At 34.0% G+C, this 22,379-nt stretch overlaps 1 protein-coding gene across 1 annotated transcript; it reads left to right on the top strand.

Annotated features, from left to right (window-relative positions):
- The first annotated feature begins 7,074 nt into the window (after positions 1-7,074).
- Positions 7,075-12,098, top strand: LOC106113406 (fork head domain transcription factor slp1). The gene is made up of 4 exons (XM_013306146.1): positions 7,075-7,489; positions 10,123-10,345; positions 10,609-10,684; positions 11,750-12,098. Exons 1-4 carry the CDS (start codon positions 7,203-7,205, stop codon positions 11,812-11,814), a joined length of 651 nt encoding a protein of 216 aa, XP_013161600.1. The 5' UTR covers positions 7,075-7,202; the 3' UTR covers positions 11,815-12,098.
- The last annotated feature ends 10,281 nt before the right edge of the window (positions 12,099-22,379 follow it).

Below are 22,379 nucleotides of genomic sequence, written 5' to 3'. Positions count from 1 at the left end.
CTACCGCATATACCACGGGGAGTGCTCTGAAGAATTGTTTGGAACGATTCCTGCCGCCGAGTTCCGTCATCGGACGACACGACAGACCGCCAGGTTCCATCCACACCACCTGGATGGCTGGCATTCCGCAACGGTGCGATTCTCGCGCAACTTCTTGCCTCGCACAGCCGCGTTGTGGAACGGTCTGTCCTCGGCGGTATTTCCAAACCAATACGACTTAGGGTCCTTCAAGAAGCGAGCCTATCACCACCTCAAAGGCCGGCAACGCATCTGCGGTTCCTCTGGTATTGTTGGGCATTATCCATGGGCGTCGTTGAACACTTCGGTGTTCCCGCTGCTCGTTTGCCCCCTTCTGTTATAAAAAAAAAAAAAATGCGTTCGTGTTTTGTTAAATGCAAAAAAAGTCCTTGTGAACAACCTTTATGGACGTGCAACGATCATTTACCGCTTTTATGCAAGTTTTACCATATTATTTTAGGCGTAGGCAAGCTTAAAATAAACTAAGTTATGATGTATATATAAGCAAAATAAGATCTTATTGACAATACAAAGTACAAAAGGTATGCAGAAATGGTACCGGTAATAATGAAACAATTAAAGAAATTATGTTTTGCTTATTTTTTTTTTTACTTTTAACTATACCTCCGTATGTTTGAATGACCTTATTTCAAAACATTTATAATTTATTGAGTTGAGAAGTAGAACTCTGTTATTCGCTTTCAGTATAACCCCCCGTGAAACTTTAATATTTTGTTTGCGGTAAAATTTTAACTTTCCAAGGCCACAATTCTTAGTTATACACAAGAGTAAACTTCGGTCATTTATAACATCAAATGTACCGCCAACTACAATAATTATTTCCAAACTTTACACATTACCCATTACGTTTGTTAGTTTATAGAAAAGTACCATCTTTTGTTTGGATAAAAACCTAAATTAATCTTACCTCTTACTAATACTATTAATGTGAATGTTTGAACGGATGTTTGTTAGAAGGTGTCTCCAGAACGAATGCATAGATTTCGCTGAAATTTGGCATATATGTAGAACATAGTCTGGAAGAACACATAGGCTACTAATTAAGTATTTTTTGTACCGGACGGAGTCGCGGGGGACATCATATTTTCTATAACTATATTAATTTGAAGGATTATAATACTATCAGTGAAATAAATACTTAAATTTAACGGTCGGCGGCGCTTTGCACTTGTCCGGGATATTCATCAAAATGTTACTAACAGCTGTGATTTAATAAACTAAACGTTTTGTGATTCAGTAACAAACGCTCCTTTTCAGCGATATTTACAAAATGCAGCGATAAATTCATTATGTTCTTGGAAAAAGACGCTTTCATTAATTTTTGTTCTAGAATTAATTTTGAATTGTATTTTACTTGCTTACTATTTTACTTGAAATACAAACTTTAATATACATTATTAGACATCGATTTTTTCGTGTCTCAAAAAGGACATGTGTTCTAAATTTTTTTATGTTAGAAGGTGGTAAAAGAGTAAGAGACCACCTAAATTCAACATTCGCAATTGCAGATGCGTCTATCCTAAATTGAATCTTTACATAAATCTTATTTAAGTTAACAGTTATGTATTAGGTAAATTAAGAAAAAATCGAAAAATACAAAATTTGTAAAAAAAAATAGTGTACACAACGCTACATGCAATGCGTCTCTTTCTATTTCTATTATGTGTATATCTTTCATCTCGGTGTTGTCACGAAATTTGCTTAGGCGTAGCGCTCTAAAGCGTTTATAAAAAAACATTACTGTTGATAATTTATCTATCGTATCCTATCCTAAGGTGTAGTTAAGTTATACTAACGCTGTAAATTAATTTAGAAATTAATTGCAATTATGAAAGCTGTTATGGCGGCCGTTTGTCAGGTGAACAACAATCGCTGTCGGCCGCGGTGCGCGCACTAATTAATACTACAATATTAAAGTGACTAAGAGAATTTACGAGCTTAATATACGATTTAGTGTTATTAGGTCATAGGTGGCGCGGGGTAGCGGCCAAACGATATTATGTACTGTACATCCTTATTGCCTAGTAGATGAGATATTCTATACCATCATACTATCATACTTCTAATATTATAAATGCGAATGTCTGGATGGATGCATAGATGAATGGATGTTGGTTTGATAATATCTTCAGAACGGCAGAACGGATCCCGCTGAAATTTAACATAGACGTAGAACATGGTCGGGAAAATCCATAGGCTACAACTTAAGTTTTTTTTTATTCCGCGCAGACGGAGAAGCGGACGACAGCTAGTTAAATAATAAACAAAATGCATATAAAGGCGAAAAAAAAACAAATGAGCTCAGGTTTGCGTATGCTTCGGTAATACACCGAAAAGTTTAAGAATAATCTGACGAGTTTTTTCAAGATGAGATAAAACTTCTCGGAAATGCGTAGCTAAGTTAAATAAACAAATAAAATCTATAATCGTTAGTTTGCAGTGTCTACATCTAAACAAAAACATACCGTACTCTCTCTAAAATTCTCAAAAACTATAGAAGACAATAGGTTTTCACAGATGTATCGGCAGTGTAAACTCACAAACAGCTGACATGAAACATTTCTAAACGTATTACAAATTACTGTCCCCTGTCTGTACAATGTCTACTTTGAAATGCGTTCCAGGAATACATTAATGTGTGATCAATTAATTTAATTGAACATCTCAATTTACACATTGCTGTTTGACACAATTGTTATATACTCTGTGCAATTGATGACAAGTTCAATGACCTTATCTCAACTAATTTAATGTGTCAAAATATAATTTACTTTAGTTCAATGTTAACTTAATTAAGTAAATGTTTAAGGGTTTATTTGATGTTAAGAACCATTTTAAATATTAAATTTTCTCATAGACTTTCATTCACAAAATCAAAAACTTATTCATATAATTATGAACTTGACTTAGAGCCAAACATACCCGTTAAATAATTACTGTAAACATTTGTTAATATTTTACATTCAAATCGTTATAAGTTACATAACACTAAAAACCAACTACCAAATCGCTTCATGCAAAGTAAATCGCTTAATTATTCCTAGCTCCATTAATTATACAAATTTGCATTTATCAATGGCAAAATTGCAAATTATCGCAAATCGAATTTATTCAACCGATCACTTATAGCTGAATTGCATGGATTAAACTTGTAACAGCTAAACTGAACTTTGATAGCTGTTAAATTTAAATTGGATTATGATATATAATTACATCCTTCAATAAACACTATAACTAACTCGTCGTCAGCTCACTATACCTCCCCACTGAGGTAGAAAAACTCGTTTTCCTATTCTCTGTTAACCTAAAAAGTAAATCTATTCTCTACTTTCTAACATGTCAGTAATTTCCAAAGGTCCAGTGAAGTATTCTCTTGTGGGGGTTGTAAGTAAAAGCAAGGTCTCTGAAGATACCCAACAGCACAAAATTAAGACCATCATACGTCATCCTCAATAAAAACCACCGCAGATGTACCATGACATTGCTCTACTGGAAACTGAGTATTTGTACATTTAATTTGTAATTCGATATAAATATTTAAGATCACATAAATTGGCTAAATGTTTTAAAGGTTTACATTCGTAATATTTAGCATAATGTTAGGCGATAAAGTAGTTCCAGCCTGCCTTCATGTGGACAAGATTGCGCGCGACAATCTTGCGACAGTGATTGGCTGGAGAGCAGTGAAAAATGGTACTAGCGTTGACAATTTGAAAAAGGTAAGTTTGTGAAGAACTTTTTTGTGGCAAGAATAAGGTAATTTCTTTAAAATAGTTGTACACTCACAGTAATTTGATTGTTACTTTGAGTGGGTTTAGTAATCTTTGTGCTATGTATCCGATACACCTAGTTCCTCAGTTCTTAATGTTACTAAATTGTTTCCAACAAACAATACATCTCAGATGATTTGAGCAAATTCGAGGAATCAGAATGTACTGTGATATTCCCGCCTTCGAACAAAATGGAGAACGGTTTAAATGGCATAATTCAGATCTGTTATGGGTTCAAAAATAGAAATAGCATATGTCAGGTGACTAATGTGAATAAGATCTAAAGATATAAACCATATCTAATATGAATTTCATACGAAGTTTCTTTATCTATTCTATATTCCAGGGTGAAACTAGTGGACCTCTGCAGTTGCAAAACAAAAGAATTTCCTGCATGCATACTGTGGTGGGGGTGACCTCGTCAGGTGCTGCATGCGACCCTGGTGACAAACCTGGCATTTACAATAAAGTGTCGTCTTACGTATCCTGGATAGACAGCATAGTGTGGTCATAAATTAAAAATTAGTCGAAAAAAATATTTTGGTTACTGTGATGTTGTTTCTTTTTAAATCAAGTGGTCTATTTGATGGTTAATGACCCGAGTTAATGTCTTTTGAAATCACGTAATTTGCATGTGGCAATTTAACACTTTATGAAGAAGATCGGTGAGTAAATTAGAAATGTGTCGGTGAGAGAATTAGATTAGAAAGAACATTTTATATAAGTATGTAGAACATTGAAAGTTAAATGCATCGCAAAGCAAGAACCACACCACGCATGGCCACGGAAGGAAATGTCTATGCTGTGACTTTTTAAATGTAATCTATAATAAAATAAAATTACGTCAGCACGTGGACAGTAGCGAATGCAGCGCTGAATAAAATATGAATCCCTGAGAAGTGCTTTCGGTATATTGAATTACGTCCGCACTCAGCGCTTTGATGCTTCCTACGGAGATGGTTCTGTGAGGGGAATTTTAACGTTCCGTTTCAAAGACTTGAAATTCATCGGCTGACATCGAATGATAGTTTACCTAGCGGTTTACCAAATCAAACTTCCTGGTAACTAAACACTATCGATTTAAGTGATCGCTGAATTGTCAGTGTGATTGAAATAGCTTTCTGTAAATAACTCTCTAGCTGCTAATTGTGCACATAGATTAACTTGGGTAGGTATTATATACATAGGATAATTTAAAAAGGCGACATTCGAACAACTAAGCAAGGTTTTTTTTTATATCATAAGGTGGCAAAGGAGCTAGCGGTCACCTGAAATCGCTTAAATAGCGAAGCGACTGTTGCCCATAGACATACGCAATTGCATATGCGTTGCCTACCTTTGATCGACGGAGGAGAGGATGCACAGAAAGAGAATATTTTCCCTTTCCATGCATCCTCTCATCCGGAAAGTCCACTTGTGGTATCTCACCGGACGAGCCGGGCCGATACGTGCGAAGATGTTAAAGCGGGCTCTACCACTCTTAAAAATACTGGTAAATAAGGAATTTGAGTATAGGGAAAAAAGGGTTGTATGGACGGTCTCCTCAAAAACCAACCTAGTTCATGCAAGTCCCTACATCACTAGTAAATTTGTAAATATTATAAGTAAATTTTATTATAAGCTTGAAGTCTAAGAGAATATTCTAGGAATCGTTAAATGACTGCATAAAAGGAGCTCGATGTAACTCGATTGGTTTAATGGAAAAGCTTTTAGAAATAAATTGCTTTGCATTGATTCTGTTCTCGATTTGTAATCGACTTGAAATTGGACTCGAGTCCGATCCTGTAGGTTTGTAACAAACAAACCGTTGCCGTACACAATTTCACTTCAAAACTTGTTTATTTTATCAAACCGATACAAAGTTTACTTAAAAATAATTGTTTAGGATTGACATTATAATCTTTATATTAAATACCAGACTTCGTCATCGCCGAATTAAAATAAAATCTATTAAAAAATATAACCTTTGTTCAGTGATAATGTAACTTTCTAATGGCAAAAGAATTTAACGAATCGTTCCAGTAATTTCTGATTTTATATGTTACATACAAAAATACAAATCTATAAAATACTCACGAAAAGGATGCTTGAAGCGAATAATTTGTACCCCATTTTTATGAAAATGCGTAAATAGATGAACGTGAAAGACACAATTAACTTTAATCTGGAGGAGACATGCATTAAGCTATTTTTATTAAAAAAAAATTAAATCAAGGACTTACCGAACTTTGAATAAATTACATAATTTAACAGTGGTAGAGCCCGCTTTTACATCTTCGCACGAATTGGCCCGGCTCGCCCGGTGAAATACCACGACCACACAGAAGACAGGCGTGAAGTAGAAGCAATTCCGCGTTTCGTCTGATGAGTGTGCGTCCCGGAGGCCTAATTTAGTCCTCTTTCTCTTCCCACCGTTTTTCTTCTAAGGAAACGATGGGATGGAAGTGGACTTTCCGGATGAGAGGATGCATGGAAAGGGAAGATATTTTCTTTCTGTGCATCCTCTCCTCGTCGATTAAAGGTAGGCAACGCATATGCAATTGCGTATGTCTATGTGCAACGGTCGCTTCGCTATTTAAGCGATTTCAGGTGACCGCTAGCTCCTTTGCCACCTACCGATATAAAAAAATGACGAGATCAAGTTTAATTTATTGCAAGAAGTTGTAAATAAGAATAATGTTGCATATTTTGTACTGAGTATAATTTCAAATGATGATTTCATTTTACTTAATAGAGAAAAATTGGCAGCAGAACGCTGTTTATTGAATTAAAGTCATAATTTTATATTAAGGTTAAATGAAATTAATTTACTCGTTATTCATTCAAAGTAACTCATGATACTATCAAGATTAATCTAAAGCTTTCATTATTACAAAGAGAAGACTTATTGTTATGTTTTTATTATTTTCAACAAGGAAATTATAATTCCAAAAAGAAAAATGAAAAAAGTAATAATTGTCACCAGAGTTACGTAATTTTATTTAACGCTCTTTTGACTTTTCGGGACTAACAATAAACCGGATTTTTTTTCAAACGCTTTCCTGTATTATTTTCCTGTATTGTAAAATTATATATTACTTATTTCTAATACGAATACAATTTAAAAATCATGATGAAAAGTAATATAAAATACGAATATCTTATAAGCTTTTTAAAATTTTACATAAAAAAACATATCATATTTTATTTATTAATTACTTAATTAATAGCAAAATAACGTATAAATTGTAAGCCCATAATCAAATGTGGATCAATATTTTGTAGTTTTGATATAAACACCATGGAGGTCTTATATGCATAGCCAACTCTGCGGCGACCGGAGATAGCGCTGGCTGGCACGACGCGGTCGCTTCGGAAAACCAAACTCAGTGCTGTCTCAACGCTCATTCAGAAATGTCTGCGAAGCAAAACGATAAATCAAAATGGCGAAGAAGGAAATGCACGAAGTCACCAGTTGTAGACAACGACTGCGTAAGCCTGGCGTGGCTTCTAAATTTTAGATTAGATGAAATAGTTAAGGTGAAAGTTCCGGATGATGACGATGTGGTAGAGTCGAAGACTGAAGTACCCGATACTCCGCCCGCAGTGAGAAAGCCGCCATACACGTACCCAGAGCTGATCGAAAAAGCTTTGAGAGAAAAAGGAGAATTGACAGTATCGGCTATTTATCAATGGATTTCGTAAGTATTTTTTTGCATTTCAAACATAATAGAGTTTTCATGACGTGTGTATTGTAAAAAAAATATAATATTATTATTATTCTATATCAGTTTCTTCTTCACATTAAGCATGTACACAAATTTAGCAAAATATAGGATCATGACGTAATGTCAAAATAAACCAAAGAAATCAACAGTAAGCACTGAAACTCAATTACATAATATTTGACGTGGAAACTTTAAAGTTTATTGAAGCTACTAGCAGTCGCTCGCGGCTCCGTTCGTCCGGAATTAAAAAAAAACTTAGCTAATGTGTTCTCCCAAACTATGTTCTACATCTCTGCCAAAATGTTATCAAGATCCGTAGTGCCATTCCGGAGATACCTTCAAACAATCATCCATCCATCTAATTATTTGCATTTATAATATTAGTAAGATATGAATGGGTTTACTTAAAAATTGCCAAGATTTTATTTATAAATATATTCTGTATAAGTATATTAAATTGATTTTGTTGTCATTGCGCAGTGTCATGTTGCATCATTGTGTTGCAGTCGTATCACACCATAAGTGCTATTCCTAATACAATTTGAGTAGTCTAAAATCTAGATGGTTTACAAATCAATACGGCTATGAATACTTAAACCACATTTGTTTAGTTTCATTTTGTCTATAAAATAGTTAATATTTGCTAATTCATGTTACGTAATACAGAAATATATTGGAATTTAATTTTTTCGCTAAACTTTTTATTTTAACTATCGGATAAGAATTGAAGCTAAGACAAGCTGGTAACTCAAACTACAAAGCTCAGGAGGCAATCACGGCAATGATTTATATTGATTGTCGTGCTAAACTTGCACACATTAGTAAAGTATAAGAAATATAATGTATAATTTAAACAATATAAAAATAATAATTCTGGATAAATTAAAACCAAACATTTGGAAAGCATCAAATAATTATTTTACTATGCTGGAAGCAGCCCTTTGCATTGCCTTAACACAAAGAATGAGTAAAATCAGAACAAGCATCAAATTAACTCGACAACAAAGGGGAATCGAAATCATATTAACGCGGTATCATTTGTAGGTCGGCAGAGTTCTTTGTTCATTGTGTTAACTATTGTTTACCGTGCGCGGCATCGTCGAGGCTAAATTAGGGGGTGCCTGTTGTGTTGAGGGTCGTTTATCTTTTCGCAAGCGCATTATTGCTGATACAGCGGTTATTGTTACTAGAACTAGTGTTTCTCATCTATAGATGTAATGAAACAGTTAAGCCGTGAGTATACGTTCTTACGCAGTTTTAGGAGCTTTGTTTGACGCAACTCAGTCTAGCACGTATTTTGCGTTTCGTAACTTTTTGAATAACTAGCTGTCGTCCGCGACTCCGTCCGCACGGCATTAAAAAAACGCAATTGTTTAAGTAGCCTATGTGTTCTTCCAGACTATGTTCTATATCTGTACCAAATTTCAGCGAGATCCATGCAGCCGTTCTGGAGATGCCTTCAAACAAACATCCATCCATCTAAACATTTGCATTTATAATATTAGTAAGACTAATAGGCTGGGTTCTTTAAATGATGAGTTCAAGAAGTTCATAGAAAACAAATAATATTTACTACGCACTTTAAACATTTATAGCCAACTTCATCAGTGAGTTATAAATTATGTTGAAATTTAGAACACCTATTTTTATTTTTAATTTGTTGTTAAAATACAAAGATTATTATGGTTAGTCGAATTTATGTCGACAAAAAAAAAACAAGTAGCGGAAGCATAATGTATACAAAATCCTATAATATCTGTATATGTAATGATTAAAAGTGTAATCAGTTTATTACGGTGATAAATGGTATCAAACTCTGGTCGGGCTTGAACATTACGCGTTGATGTTATCTGTATGTCAACACTGCGCCAGGGGGAGGGTCGTTATTAAATTATTATCACCGTGTTGACGACCACTTACCGTGCAGATTCATGTAACCCTTTATCAGCTTGCAAAGTTATTAATTTAAGAATTATTGTTTCTCTTTTAGATATGCTCTAATTAACTCGATCTGTCTCCTCTAGCGAAAAAAAGAGCTAACCTGCCCATATCAGATTTTTGAAGATAAAATATTTTAAAGCCAATAAGGTTTTAAAGTTCAAGATATTCTCTGAAATTAATAAATCGATAAATCAATGGGTCAAATCAGTGGATTCTACAGTTAACTGAACTCTGACTCCCACGACAAATGGTAGGTCGCGACCGGGTGGATTGGGGGCGTGTTTTGAAACACGTGTATCATAACAAAGGGAATATTAATGCTCTCGTCACGCTCGTGTCACGTCAGCGCGTGCCGTGTTGTCATCACGTCAGGCGCGGGGCTGCCGGATCCTGGCACCGGTCGTTTGAGCGGGGGCGGCCGGCACCAACGACCCCTAATGCGATTGCCAAAACATCCGGTGTTTAATATTTTGTGCCAGTTTGTGTTGCAACTGTTTAAAAACCTCATTTTTAATAATAATAACGCAGTGTACTAGTATAAGTAATTTGCTGTAACAATAGTTCTCTATAACTCGAGATTTGGAAGTATGTAATTGCAGGTTAAAGACGTTTTTACCATACAAATAAATGCAATTAAAATTAAACTTTTAAATTTTCTCTTGCAGTGATCGCTTCCCCTATTATAAAGCGAACGATGATCGCTGGAAAAACTCTGTCCGGCACAACTTATCCATCAACCCGTACTTCCGCAAAGGAGCGCGTGCTCCACAAGGCGCCGGCCACCTGTGGTCGCTCGCCGCCAACGCCATTGACCTGCTACCACTCAGGCCTGATGCCGATAAGAAGACTGAAGTCGTTCACGAAGTGCATATCATTGAATGTCCTAAGGTAATATTATTATATCAGATCAGTTCTCCTAAACAGGGCACACTAAGGCGTCGCCTCTAACATCGCGGCACCTATAGTTTTTTTTTTACCCGAATTTACAAGTTTTTTTACTAAGACACATTTTTTAAATTATAAATCAGTTATATGTAGATAATAACAAAGAAACAACTGATAATTTACATATATTTTCCACAGTTTGACTTTCTATGTATTAAATTCTAGTTATGTAATTTCCTCAATAAAAATAAACATATTTTTTACAGGTTATAGTTTTAGACGAGGCTGCGATCGCCGCGGCCAGTATTATTCCCGAACACGATTTATTTACCGGTAGTACAAGTGAGTCCTAATATTTTGTAATAAATTAAGCAAAACCATACTATTAGTTAATTTCTGAAAATATTGTATGTGTTAGACGGGTTTTAAATTATTAAAATACTGAAATAACGGTCCCCTAATCAGAATACTAATAGTGCAATGACAATCTTAGTTGAGATAGCCCCAAAGGGCTCTTGAAGTAAGTTCGTCAAAGCGTAACAGACTGATCACGATAATAGCTCAGGCCAGTTTCGGAGTTCCCGAGAGAACCTTTGACTTAGTCACTCGTTAGAGTCAACTACAGCAGTTATGGTTACTAAGTAGACTTCTTAAAGTATATATTTCGCATACTAAATTTGTACGAAGGAACTACTTTTGTTTGCTCAAACCTTCTAATTAAGGTTGCCTTCTGAAAACCAACAACACTTGCCTAATTTTTTAAATGTTTTATGCTGTAATACTTTACATTTATTATTTCTTTCAAAATTAAAATATTTTAAGGAAAAGTTAAATTAAATTGTGCAATTTATATTTTCAAAAATAAATATTAAATTTTCGCGAAACACGATAAACCGTCATGGCACAATCAGTGACGACACGCCGTCTTATAGAGTAGAATAATTTCTCGTGTATGTTGTTGTGGTACTGAATTCTGAATTGTGGTACTTAATTCAGAAGTACGAAAATATAAACAATAACAATGGTGCTGTCCGACCTTACGCTTTCAAGGGCCTAGTACGATTTGCGACATGCGTCATCGTAACGCCAACGTAGGTGTATACTGTGCGCGATAGGGGGCGCTGCACTAATTTTTGTACAACTTTTGAAGATGACGTTACGAAAACTTTCTGACAAATATTCGTGATAGGCCATCTGATTAGCATTCGTGTCATGTTAATAAATGTTAAAATTTGCTAATTTTAATTTCTAAAAATTATAAATTTTAACCTATTTTAATAATTATTTATGTTTTTTCGGTCATCGTTTTAATACAGTTAATCCTTAGAAATTAATTTCGTCTGAATTGTTTACCTTTTTCAATCCAATTGAATGCTAATTTTAAATAAGTTTTCTTTTATTTTCCAGTGTTCCTGAACCCCGTGTCAACGGAGCAAGTCGTACGAGAGTGTGGACTCATCACTGTAGATTAATGTGTATAGTATTCGTAAAGGCTTTCGAAAACTTTGAATAGTCGCATTACGTTGACGCAAAATATTATCAGATTTCAACAGATTTCTGTAGTTGCAATAAACTTGTTTAAAATTGAATATCTTCAAGTATTATCTAATTTTATGGGTCGAGTTTATTAAGTAAATAAAATATTGCGATTCCTTATTAATTGGGGTTGTCATAATTTTAGACAAAGGATTATATTATATACCTGCTTTATAGTTTTCTCTTAACGTTAATGCCATTATTCAAATACTAGTAATTTGTAATAAAGTTTTAAAATTAAAATAATTTTCATTTAACAATCGTATAAGTGTTCCAAACTATGTTGTTCCATCCACGCTAACATACCTTACTTTCTTTGGATAAATACAGTAATTAAAATCTGAATATAAAAGGCAAAACGACCAATCATTTATGAGGATTTTTTAACATTTGTCATGTGAGAACACCATGAAGGTTTTAATTCGCAAGCAAAGTGGCCAGTGTTATTTCGTAAGTTGTTCTTCCCTACTTTATTCTTTTTTTTTTCAAGATTTAAAGCGAATAATCCACGTTTTAAAATAGTATCACGCTTCGGCAAGGCAGCTCAGGTGGATAATTACAGGAACATAATTAGAGGTCGATACGTAATGTTGGATCGTGATGGGAATTTTCTAATTATTTTATACACAAGGAACTTAGAATTAAAATCGTAAGCAGTTCACAAGAAGTTAAGAATCATAGATTGCAAGATAGATAAGAAGGGTTTTGGAACTTTTTGAATTGTGGAAATTAAAGAACGATTGATATAGTACAGTAAGTACAAAAACAATAATAAGCCAATAAGTCTTTTAGTAAAAGAAAACTGGAAAAAAAGTCGGATATTCTTAAAGTATCGTAGTATCATTTTAGTAGCGAAAAGTCAAGGGTCGTAAATGTTCGTTAGACAAGTTGAAAATTGAACAAAAAAATATTGTGTTGCCACTTATTGCGTGAAGTTTTTCGAAAACAAGCCGAACTGAGAGCCAGCCAGTATTGCGGTAATAAAAACTTTTTTCATTATCCCGGTATAAGAGCTTATTGAAAATAACAATGTCGCCGGAAGATTGCGTTTTATTGTTAGCTAGCGATTTCCTACAACTTTACGCGGATTGTCTTCGGCGACTTAATGAGAAAACTGCTCTTAGAACGTCTCGAATTGCGCATTATCGACTATTGGTAGATGTGCAATTGACAACTTGTGGGTTACGATTAACTTCTTCACAATTAGCTATTGAATCTAGCTCTAACAAAGAACTTTAGTCACAGCGTTTTGCGTCTTAACCTACAAAATATTTTAGGGAGATAAACACTTTCCAATCTGTTGTGTAATAAACTACAGTCTTTGATCCACAAATATAACAATAGAATAAACTATATTGAAATTATTTGGCTAAGTCTTATCTAATAAAGTTTATTTCTTAGTGTGGACGTATAGTATTGTTACAAAGGACGATGCAAGAGCATTGTAAATCAAGATAGCTTAGTCTACGACAACGGTGAACGCGGCTACAAAATCACAGAGAGCTACGAAAAGAGGAAAGTAGACATAGAATATATAATAAATCCATTAAACTAAAAATTAGCTTAAGTTTTTGTTACATTTCAAGCTGACAATTTTTATTTCAACAAGCTCGAAAATCTTTAAATGTACTAAAAGCAGTGCAATTTATTGATTCAATTTCTTTTAACATATTCTGCCTTTAGTTGCCTTTTCTACTAAAATCACATAATTAATTTACATTTTGGATGTTATAAAAGACTCCTAAAAAGCAAATGATAAACACAATTGCCTACCTCTATGTTTAGTGCTCAATGTAATCCCGCACGGTAGGTCAAGAGACGTGCAATTAATTATCCAGTGTTGAGTGCACGCTGCTTCGTCTCAATACTGATAATGGCTTCTATGTGCTGACACTATCTTATTAAATTGATTTGTTTTATTTTTATAGACCAAGGATATATAGATACAGAGACTACTGATGTTTTAATATTACAAAATAAGTATTTTCTTGAATAAAAGAATATTATATTTATTTAGCGAAAGTGGATGATATTGTTGGCCGTGGTAAAAAAGCGATATAAAAAAACACCCGAAATCAACAAGAATGTTTGCTTAGATGCATTAAAAAGCGAGGTGTGCAAGGATCGCACCAAATGGAATCTTCACGTAGTCCTCTGAATCACGGGCGTGAGTTCTGTCTTACGTTCTAAATTCATGGTTACTATTTTATGGATTCATAACAGCTTTCATGTAAATCCGAAATGTCTCACTGGCCTATTTCTCTATTCCGGTTTAAACACATACTTATAAAGACATATTTATAAAGAGAATTTAGAATATGATCAAAAATATATAGTCATACATAGTCATAGATCTTTGTAAACATCTAAGTGCTCTTTGGTTGTACTTTTGCCCGAGTGTAGGCCAATTATCGGGCGTGGTTTAGGTACGGCAATATCGGAGCTCGCGGCAACATATCGGGTAGCCTGCAAGTGATTTATGCAGTGTGCACACTGGAGGGGCCGATAAGAGGATACTTTGCAGAGCAGGAAATTCATGCTCTTGTGAACGGCAGGAAATGTTTGTATACGGATAACCAGCTTAAATGGTTGCATTGTGCAGCCTTTGGTGTTTATTTATTGGTTCTTCGATTATATGACAGAAAAATAACTCATTAATGAAAACTTGTTCAATTTCCTTAGAATTTTACATTTTATGTTTATCTTATGTAACTTAGATATACCAAAATATACAAAAAAAATAAGTTGCGTATTTATTCCTTAGTTATTATTGATGATATGAAAGAACGTCACATGGCAGTAATGTAAAATTTTGTAAGACTTGTTTTATTCACTGTAAGCTATAGGATACCTATAGGTTATAAAAATTCTGGTGTAAGAAACATTTATATTTTACGTATGTTATTATTGCTGCGACTAAAGAATTCGAAAGCAGGCAAGGTAAGACAAGGTTGGGGTATCGCAAAGTCTCCCGTAGTTAATATTCCGGCCGCTTTAGTGGCATTTTTAGCGTTTACTTGCTCCAGCACGCACGTGGGCCGATTGGGTGGCTTTATTTTGTTTTAAGATGTCTGCGGGGCCTCACGTAGTGGAGTAATGGACCGTTTTCTTTTACCCAACTTCTTAAAACGAGCCCTGCGACGTGCAATATGCGCTCTCTAACTCGTTTATGGCATTGTTATCAACTATTACTATGAAAGTCTTTGTCTGACTTCATTTTGTTTATTTTTTGGGAAACAATTGAGACAAATACAATTCCAATCAATAATATGGCTTGGGTGGGAAGATGTCTAATGGAAGTGAGGAGAGTAGTGTCAGAACTGCGCCAATTGGAAGATCCTAACGCCTGTCTACCCCTTTGGGTTACATATATTGTGCTAATTTTAAACATGTACTTAATAAGATGTGTGTAAAATCTACGCTATTAATCAATACTTACAAACAGATTGCCAGCATTCAGTGAAACTTTAAACGACGGACAATTGTTAGTTAAGAGTGGAAATAAAGCCGGTGACACATGGACGTAGTTAATCTCTAGCTCCAGCTGGTCGCGATATAATTGCAGGAACCTCTCCCATTGTACATCTCAGCAATGTAGAGGATATTATGCTTCCGTAGACACGCCGCTAGAATAATGGCGTCGGTTGATTTAATGAAACGCATTGTTCTGTCATGTTGCTTAGTTGCACCTAATTCGTTTAATTTGATGCTTTAGATAAAAGCTTTAGGTTTCTAATAAAGTTACTAAACTGTTTAAATTGATTACCAATTAAACGAGTGCGGAGCTTCTGTTACAAAGCGAATACCTAAAGTACCTAGCTCTTTCGAAAGGTGGGTACAAATCCAACACTTCATTGAAATTAGATAAAATAGGTACGCCAGTTATTTTACGACTAAAGATTTTGTTCCTATACAATTCTACATAAATATATTATACTAAACATCTTTGGCTGTTTTATTTCCATCTAAGTGTTATATCGGAAGCTTACAATAGGTACTTAATTTCTTTAATTCAATGTCAAGTAAATCAAAAGCATATTATCTGAAGCCCATGGTAAGTTTCGGTGATATTGAAATCAGGTATTATGTTTCATATCTTTATGCTTTTTTATCATTCCGCTTGACCCGCCTATGAATTATACATTTACTAACACCGACTGAACGTGATTCGAATGTATATTGAAATTCAGAAAACGTTTTCTTGACAAAAGAACCTTCCTCACAATGTCAACCGCTGTAAATCATTTTGTATTGACATTAGGAGTTTTAGCAAAAATCTTTTATTTATTTAACAACAGAGAATTTATACTTTAATGTACATTTATATCAGTGATTATTAGGAAAAAACTACTAGAATAAAGAACAGATTTGCTTTGCATCAAGCAATTGCATGAACGATTTGAAACAACTCTTCAAACTATGAAAGTATTATATGCACGACATGCATTGAGTTTATACAGGGAGCAATCGTACTTCAAATAGAATGTAAAGTTCCATTTACTTTTCCTCTATTTCCGACGACATAAATATTTAACATCCTGTATCGAGATTTGTTTCCATATCATCCAGGGAAAGCTTTTAGCGCAGGCCACCTACGATACCGTATAGAATGAACAATGAAAAAAATAATACAAAAAAAGGTACAATTTAATTTGATAGTTAAAATTGACAAAATAAACTCAAAACTAAATTAGGTATTCTAAAACCCTGAAGCAATGCGGATCTTTACGACTCATATGACCCTCTGTCTTCGAGTTGGACGTAGATTAAGGAAGCAACTCATTTAGTTAACATGCTATTCACCGCATTTATTCTCATGTGTCTAAAATAAGACAATAATATGCGTTCATAATAAATTATGTAAGTCGTAATCATCATCATCACGTAATAATATCGTAAAGTAACATAATTGATTAATTACAACAGTGGTTTAGTCCATTTCTATATAATCAAAGTATTCACTATCTGCATTGAAGGAGCTTCAGGAGGAGGAGCAATCAGTTGCCAATTAATTACATTCCGCGAAGCTTCCAGTATCCCATTCCTGACTGCTAACAGATTTTTGTGCAGGAAAAGTATATTTTAATAAAATCAACTTTAATAATTTTCTTTCTAAGAAACTTTTCTCGTATAAATTAACACAAATTAAAATGGATTTTGCATAATTGAAAATTCCTCTTTTGTAGTTTCATACGTATTTTTAAAGTAAAAATTAATAAAATAAAAAACTATATGCACTTTCTCTTCTGCATTTGCAATAAAATGTAACTTTAGAAATTTTTTGTCATTCATACCTATAGTTAATTGTTATTTCATCAACACTTGATTTACCATGAGTTTCTGAGACCGTTTATAAAATATTTTTATCTCTGTTTTATCAAAGATAATGATAGGGATGACGATATGTTTTTTACAGAATTTATTCTTAGAAACTGACGGTCTCTAACGTTTCTAACTTCAATATTTATTCAATAGAATTTGACAAAATTTCAATATGGTTTGGATGGATAGTTTAACAGTGGTAGAGCCCGCTTTAACATCTTCGCACGAATTGGCCCGGCTCGCCCGGTGTAATACCACGACCACACAGAAGACAGGCGTGAAGTGGTAGCAATTCCGCGTATCGTCTGAAGAGTGTGCGTCCCGGAGGCCTAATTTAGTCCTCTTTCCCTTCCCAACCTTTTTCTTATAAAGATAGGATGGGAAGTGGAAGTGGACTTTCCGGATGAGAGGATGCATGGGAAGGGAAAATACTTTCTTTCTGTGCATCCCCTTTTCCGTCGATTAAAGGTAGGCAACGCATATGCAATTGCGTATGTCTATGGGCAACGGTCACTTCGCTATTTGAGCGATTTCAGGTGGCCGCTCGCTCGTTTGCCACCATATGATATAAAAAAAATAGTGATGTTATCAAAGTAGCCGTATGTTTTATTCATCAAGAGCGGAGTATCGCAAAAGCGCAAACCCTTAGATTTGGACGAGCTATTATTATGGTTTTGCATATCACTATATATTTTCTGCGTAAAATCCATAACAGTGGAAACAGTCTATTTCTAGTTGCTCGACTTATAGTAATATTTTTCACGAATAATTATGTCTGTAAATGTTGTTTCCATTCCGAATGTTGGCGTTTGAATTGCAAGTATTTATAACAAAGGTAAGAAACTCCTAGTGTCGTAATTAAAACGAATTTATAATTAGCAAAGTTTTTTTCATACGCAGACATTCGTCTAAGAGTCTGTTTTCACTAATCAACAGGTTCAACAAAAATATTTATATAGTGTTCGTCGTGTTCTTATTTTAAAATCGAAGATAACAATTGTTTTTGTGTATGTTATATTTCGGCAGTGGAAATCTACTGTAAATAAAGCTTAAACAAAAAAAAAACCGGTTACGGTTTATTTATTATAAACACAATAATCTTACTTTTAACTAATACTATATATGCGAATGTTTGGATGGATGTTTGTTTGAAGGTATCTGGATAACGGCATAGATATAGAATATATTCTGGAAGAACACATAGGCTACTAATTAAGTTATTTTTAACACCACGCAGATGGAGTCGAGGGCGACTGCTAGTATCTCCTATGCGGAGCCGATGTCAATCGATGTGTAAAACCAGGATACAAAAATATCGCTGCACACAGGAAACTAAATATTTATATGTAAGGAAAATACAAGTAAATTGAAGTTTACATTCCATTTCCAGTCGGATTGCTCCGGGTATAGAAAACTCTGCAATGCTCGGTTTCGCGGAAATAATTCTGTGTTTTGTAGACTGTATGAAACAATGTTCCACTTTCATAGACATACTATGTTCGATCATAGCAAGTATCTGATAAGGATATAAAAAGTACTTCAAAGGATTAAGAATTTCTTTGTTAAACACGTTAACTGTTATATTCTTACTGATATTATAAACGCAAAAGTTTAGATCGATGGATGGATGTTTGTTAGAAAGTATTTCCGGAGAGACTCGACGGATTTTTATAAAATTTGGCACACATGGAAAACATAGTCTAGACTACTTATTTCGATTATACTTAATACCGCACGGACGGAGTCGCGGGCGACAGCTAGTGTGATAATATTTTTAAACATGACACGTACAACGTGTGTCATTTATTTCCATATATTTTTTAGCAACAATAAAAACAATTGATTGTTAAAATAATATAATATTAACCTTGTTTCTGTTACATGAAAGTTAAGTTATGTTTTCTGAAAGCAGTTTCGACTTCTTTATTCAAAGTGTTACTGCAATATTATTCCTTTTTGTGCGGCCGGTTTAACAGCTGCGTTAAGCGAAGATTTGCTCTGTTTTTGTATCGCGTACAATTTGAAAGCTTGCTCTGAACCGTTATTGCTCGTAATTTCACGAGACGTTGATATTGCGTAAGTTTTCTTTTCATTGCGGTCATCATAAACAAACTTCTGCAACGATATTGGTTTTAGGCTCGCGTTTCAAAAGGATTTTTGTTTTTCTTTTTTTGTTTTCATAAATGTATATATGTATCTTTAAATGCTTTTTATTTTTGGATTGATAATATCGTCATAACTAGAACGAGCTGAATGACGTCAAAATGATTGATGAATGCTTAGCAAGGATTGTCATAATTGTCAGTTCACTCCGGGTCATATCACAAGGGAAAAATTCCTGCCTTCCTCCCAACTCTAAGAAATAGACTCACGACAACTCATGATTGTTCTATAATCAATACGTGTAAATTACATTCAAACGATTTCGTTTTATCAATAGCTATTCTAGAAACATAAAATAGTTTGATGCAGAGTTAAGAAGAATGGTTGTGATTAATTTAATACCTAAGCACTAAAAATGTAACTTAGTATCTCTACTTATATTTTTATTTTTAATTTTCCATTACTTAGCCTCAAGTTGTACTTACTTCTCTAATTAAAAAATGTTTTCAAAAGCGCTTGAAGCATTTTTCATGGTGAACTTTAACAATTTCGCGCTCTTATGAAATTATTTCAATGAAAGTGTGGAAATATAAGTTGTGAAAAGTGCTGAAGGAAAGTGGAGTTGTGGACAATAACAGGCTGTTAAGTCGCCGGGACAACAATAATGCGGCCGTGACGCTTGACACTTTCAGTGTGGCCACCAAATCAGCGTATTATTTTTAAAAGAATTTTCATGTTAATATATGGATGAAATTTTAATGCATTGAGACATTGAGATAATAATTATTCCTTTATAAGGATAATTTCATTAGATTTAATATTACTTATAATTATACTAATATAATAGACTAATATACTACAGTATAGAATAGATTAGTACACGATTGTGATAACTTTTATAAAACTATTTTTATAATAAATTAAAACTCGATGGCCGGCGTTCCACAATGACGAGACTTTCGCGTAACTTTTTACCTCGCACAGCCGTGTTGTGGAATACCCTGTCCTCAGCGGTATTTCCAAACAGTTACGACTAAGGGATGATCAAGAAAAGAGCGTACCTTCCTTAAAGGCTGGCAACGCATCTGCAGTTCCTCTGGCGTTGCGGATGTCCATGGGCGTTGAATCAAATAATTTTAGGAGATTCGTTGCTCGTTTGTCCCCTTCTCCTATAAAAAACTAAATTTTTTTATTATGAAAATGATTGGTGGCTCTACTGTTTTTTTATATTAGTAGGGGGGCAAACAAAAAAGTTTTTCAGAAAATTTATCTCAAGTTGTTGATCCAATTTACTGTTATTTTTGTATATAATTCATAAATTACTAATACATAAGCTGACGAAGTTCATATCAGAATCGCTTACTTTATAGCCTAGAGATAAGTCAGTAAAAATACAAATTTTATCGCAAGGGAATATTTCTACAGATATAAAAACATAACTTTTGTAAGACTATAAATCAAAAATTCAAACTTATTTAAAATTGAATAATCAAAAATGAGCTTGGAATTTTTCATTTGAAATTAAAAAAAACAACAACGGAACAAAAGTTTCCTTGTTTAAGTAGAAAAGCAGAAAAGGCAATTTGAGGCATAAATCGCAAAACAAGAAAGTGGAGTTGGGCAACGGGAACCGGTTTAATATCGGAGCCGTAGATTGTTCATAACAACCGCAGTTGAACGAAAATTACGCGACAAAACTTACGCAATATCGAGTTGTCCGCAATTTCAAATAAAAACAATATGAAACAAATCAGTAATCAATGTTCTTTCTAAATGAAAAATGTAACACGATAAATATCTACACCTGATAAGTTAACAGTAACACTTGACTTGAAAAAAAGAAAGTAAGAAAATGCTTATTCATTTAATTAACTAAGCAAAGTTTATCAAATGGGAGTTTACATACAAACATTTTTAATACGTTGACAGTTCACTGGTTTGTTTTTTGATTAAAGCTCAGGTCCATATTTTCGCGAGTCCTGACCAATTTACATTCATGAGGCTCCACGTTATGATATGTTAATTCGGACGTTTTTCCATTTTCTAACCCATTACACATCCCATCTAAACAAAAGGGAAACGAAGCTCATGAAAGTAAAACAGAGCACAAGCAAAACTAGAAAATAAGCCATTATCCAAGACTCCTTGACAGCGACGGGTATTGAATACCCTGAGCAATCTAAACGGGGATACAAGTGTGAATAATTTACATTTCATTTAAAATATATTGCACACGAATACATTCGCTCCAATTTCAACCTCATTGTAATGTTCAAACTATTTATTTTACAGCCGACATAAATAATCTAGCCTTAAGGACAATATATTTGTTTAATTATAAGGTAGCAAATAAGCAACCAGACATCTGGTTTCGCTGAAATAGCGAAGCGACGCTGTCTATAGACATCTGCAATTGACAATTTGTTACCTACATAGAAGCAAAATAAATTATTTTAATTACTATATATATAACGGAATACAAAAATAACTCTAGATATAGTTTTGTAAACAATAAAGTATGTAATTATATAGTGGGTGTGATTTCTAGATAGATTCAATTTAAATGAAATGAATTAGAAACTTTAATTAGAATACCGAGGATAAGCGAAAATGGTTCGAAATCGACTCTTGATTCTAGCAGTTATACAACACTCATTGAATATACAACGGCCTTGGTTTATTTAATTATAATCCTGGAATACACTATCCTGTGATCAAACGTCGAGAAAATATTTATGCTATCGACACATCGTTTCGAGCTTCTATTCTTATATTATAAAGCGGAAAAAGTTTGTTATTGCAAGGTCTGGAACTATAGAATCGATTTAAATTATTCTTTTACTAGAAATATCAACTAGTTGTTAGCTGATATTTATTGAAGAGAACTTCTTCCTCTATTTTAATAGTGGTAGAGCCTGCATCAACATTATTTTTTGGTACTGTCCGTCCAATCTTTCTATGATTAAAGGCTACGCATTTACAAGATAGATGCATATGTCTATGGATATGTTTGCTACCTAATAATATAAAACACTAACTGTCGCTCGCGACTCCATCCACTAGCAGACTGTTTTCT

This window comes from Papilio xuthus, unplaced genomic scaffold (genome assembly GCF_000836235.2).
Source record: "Papilio xuthus unplaced genomic scaffold, Pxut_1.1 DF828258.1, whole genome shotgun sequence".
In the NCBI taxonomy this organism is placed as follows: domain Eukaryota; kingdom Metazoa; phylum Arthropoda; class Insecta; order Lepidoptera; family Papilionidae; genus Papilio; species Papilio xuthus.
The sequence above is the reverse complement of the archived record's forward strand: the minus strand, read 5'-3'. Positions and strand labels throughout refer to the sequence as shown.

Bases quoted from the DNA above. Each gene is read 5' to 3' on its own strand.
- LOC106113406 (XM_013306146.1), top strand. From the start codon at position 7,203: ATGTCTGCGAAGCAAAACGATAAATCAAAATGGCGAAGAAGGAAATGC. The intron at 7,490-10,122 runs GTAAGTATTTTT...TTTCTCTTGCAG, and splicing joins GCTATTTATCAATGGATTTC to TGATCGCTTCCCCTATTATA. The intron at 10,346-10,608 runs GTAATATTATTA...TATTTTTTACAG, and splicing joins ATATCATTGAATGTCCTAAG to GTTATAGTTTTAGACGAGGC.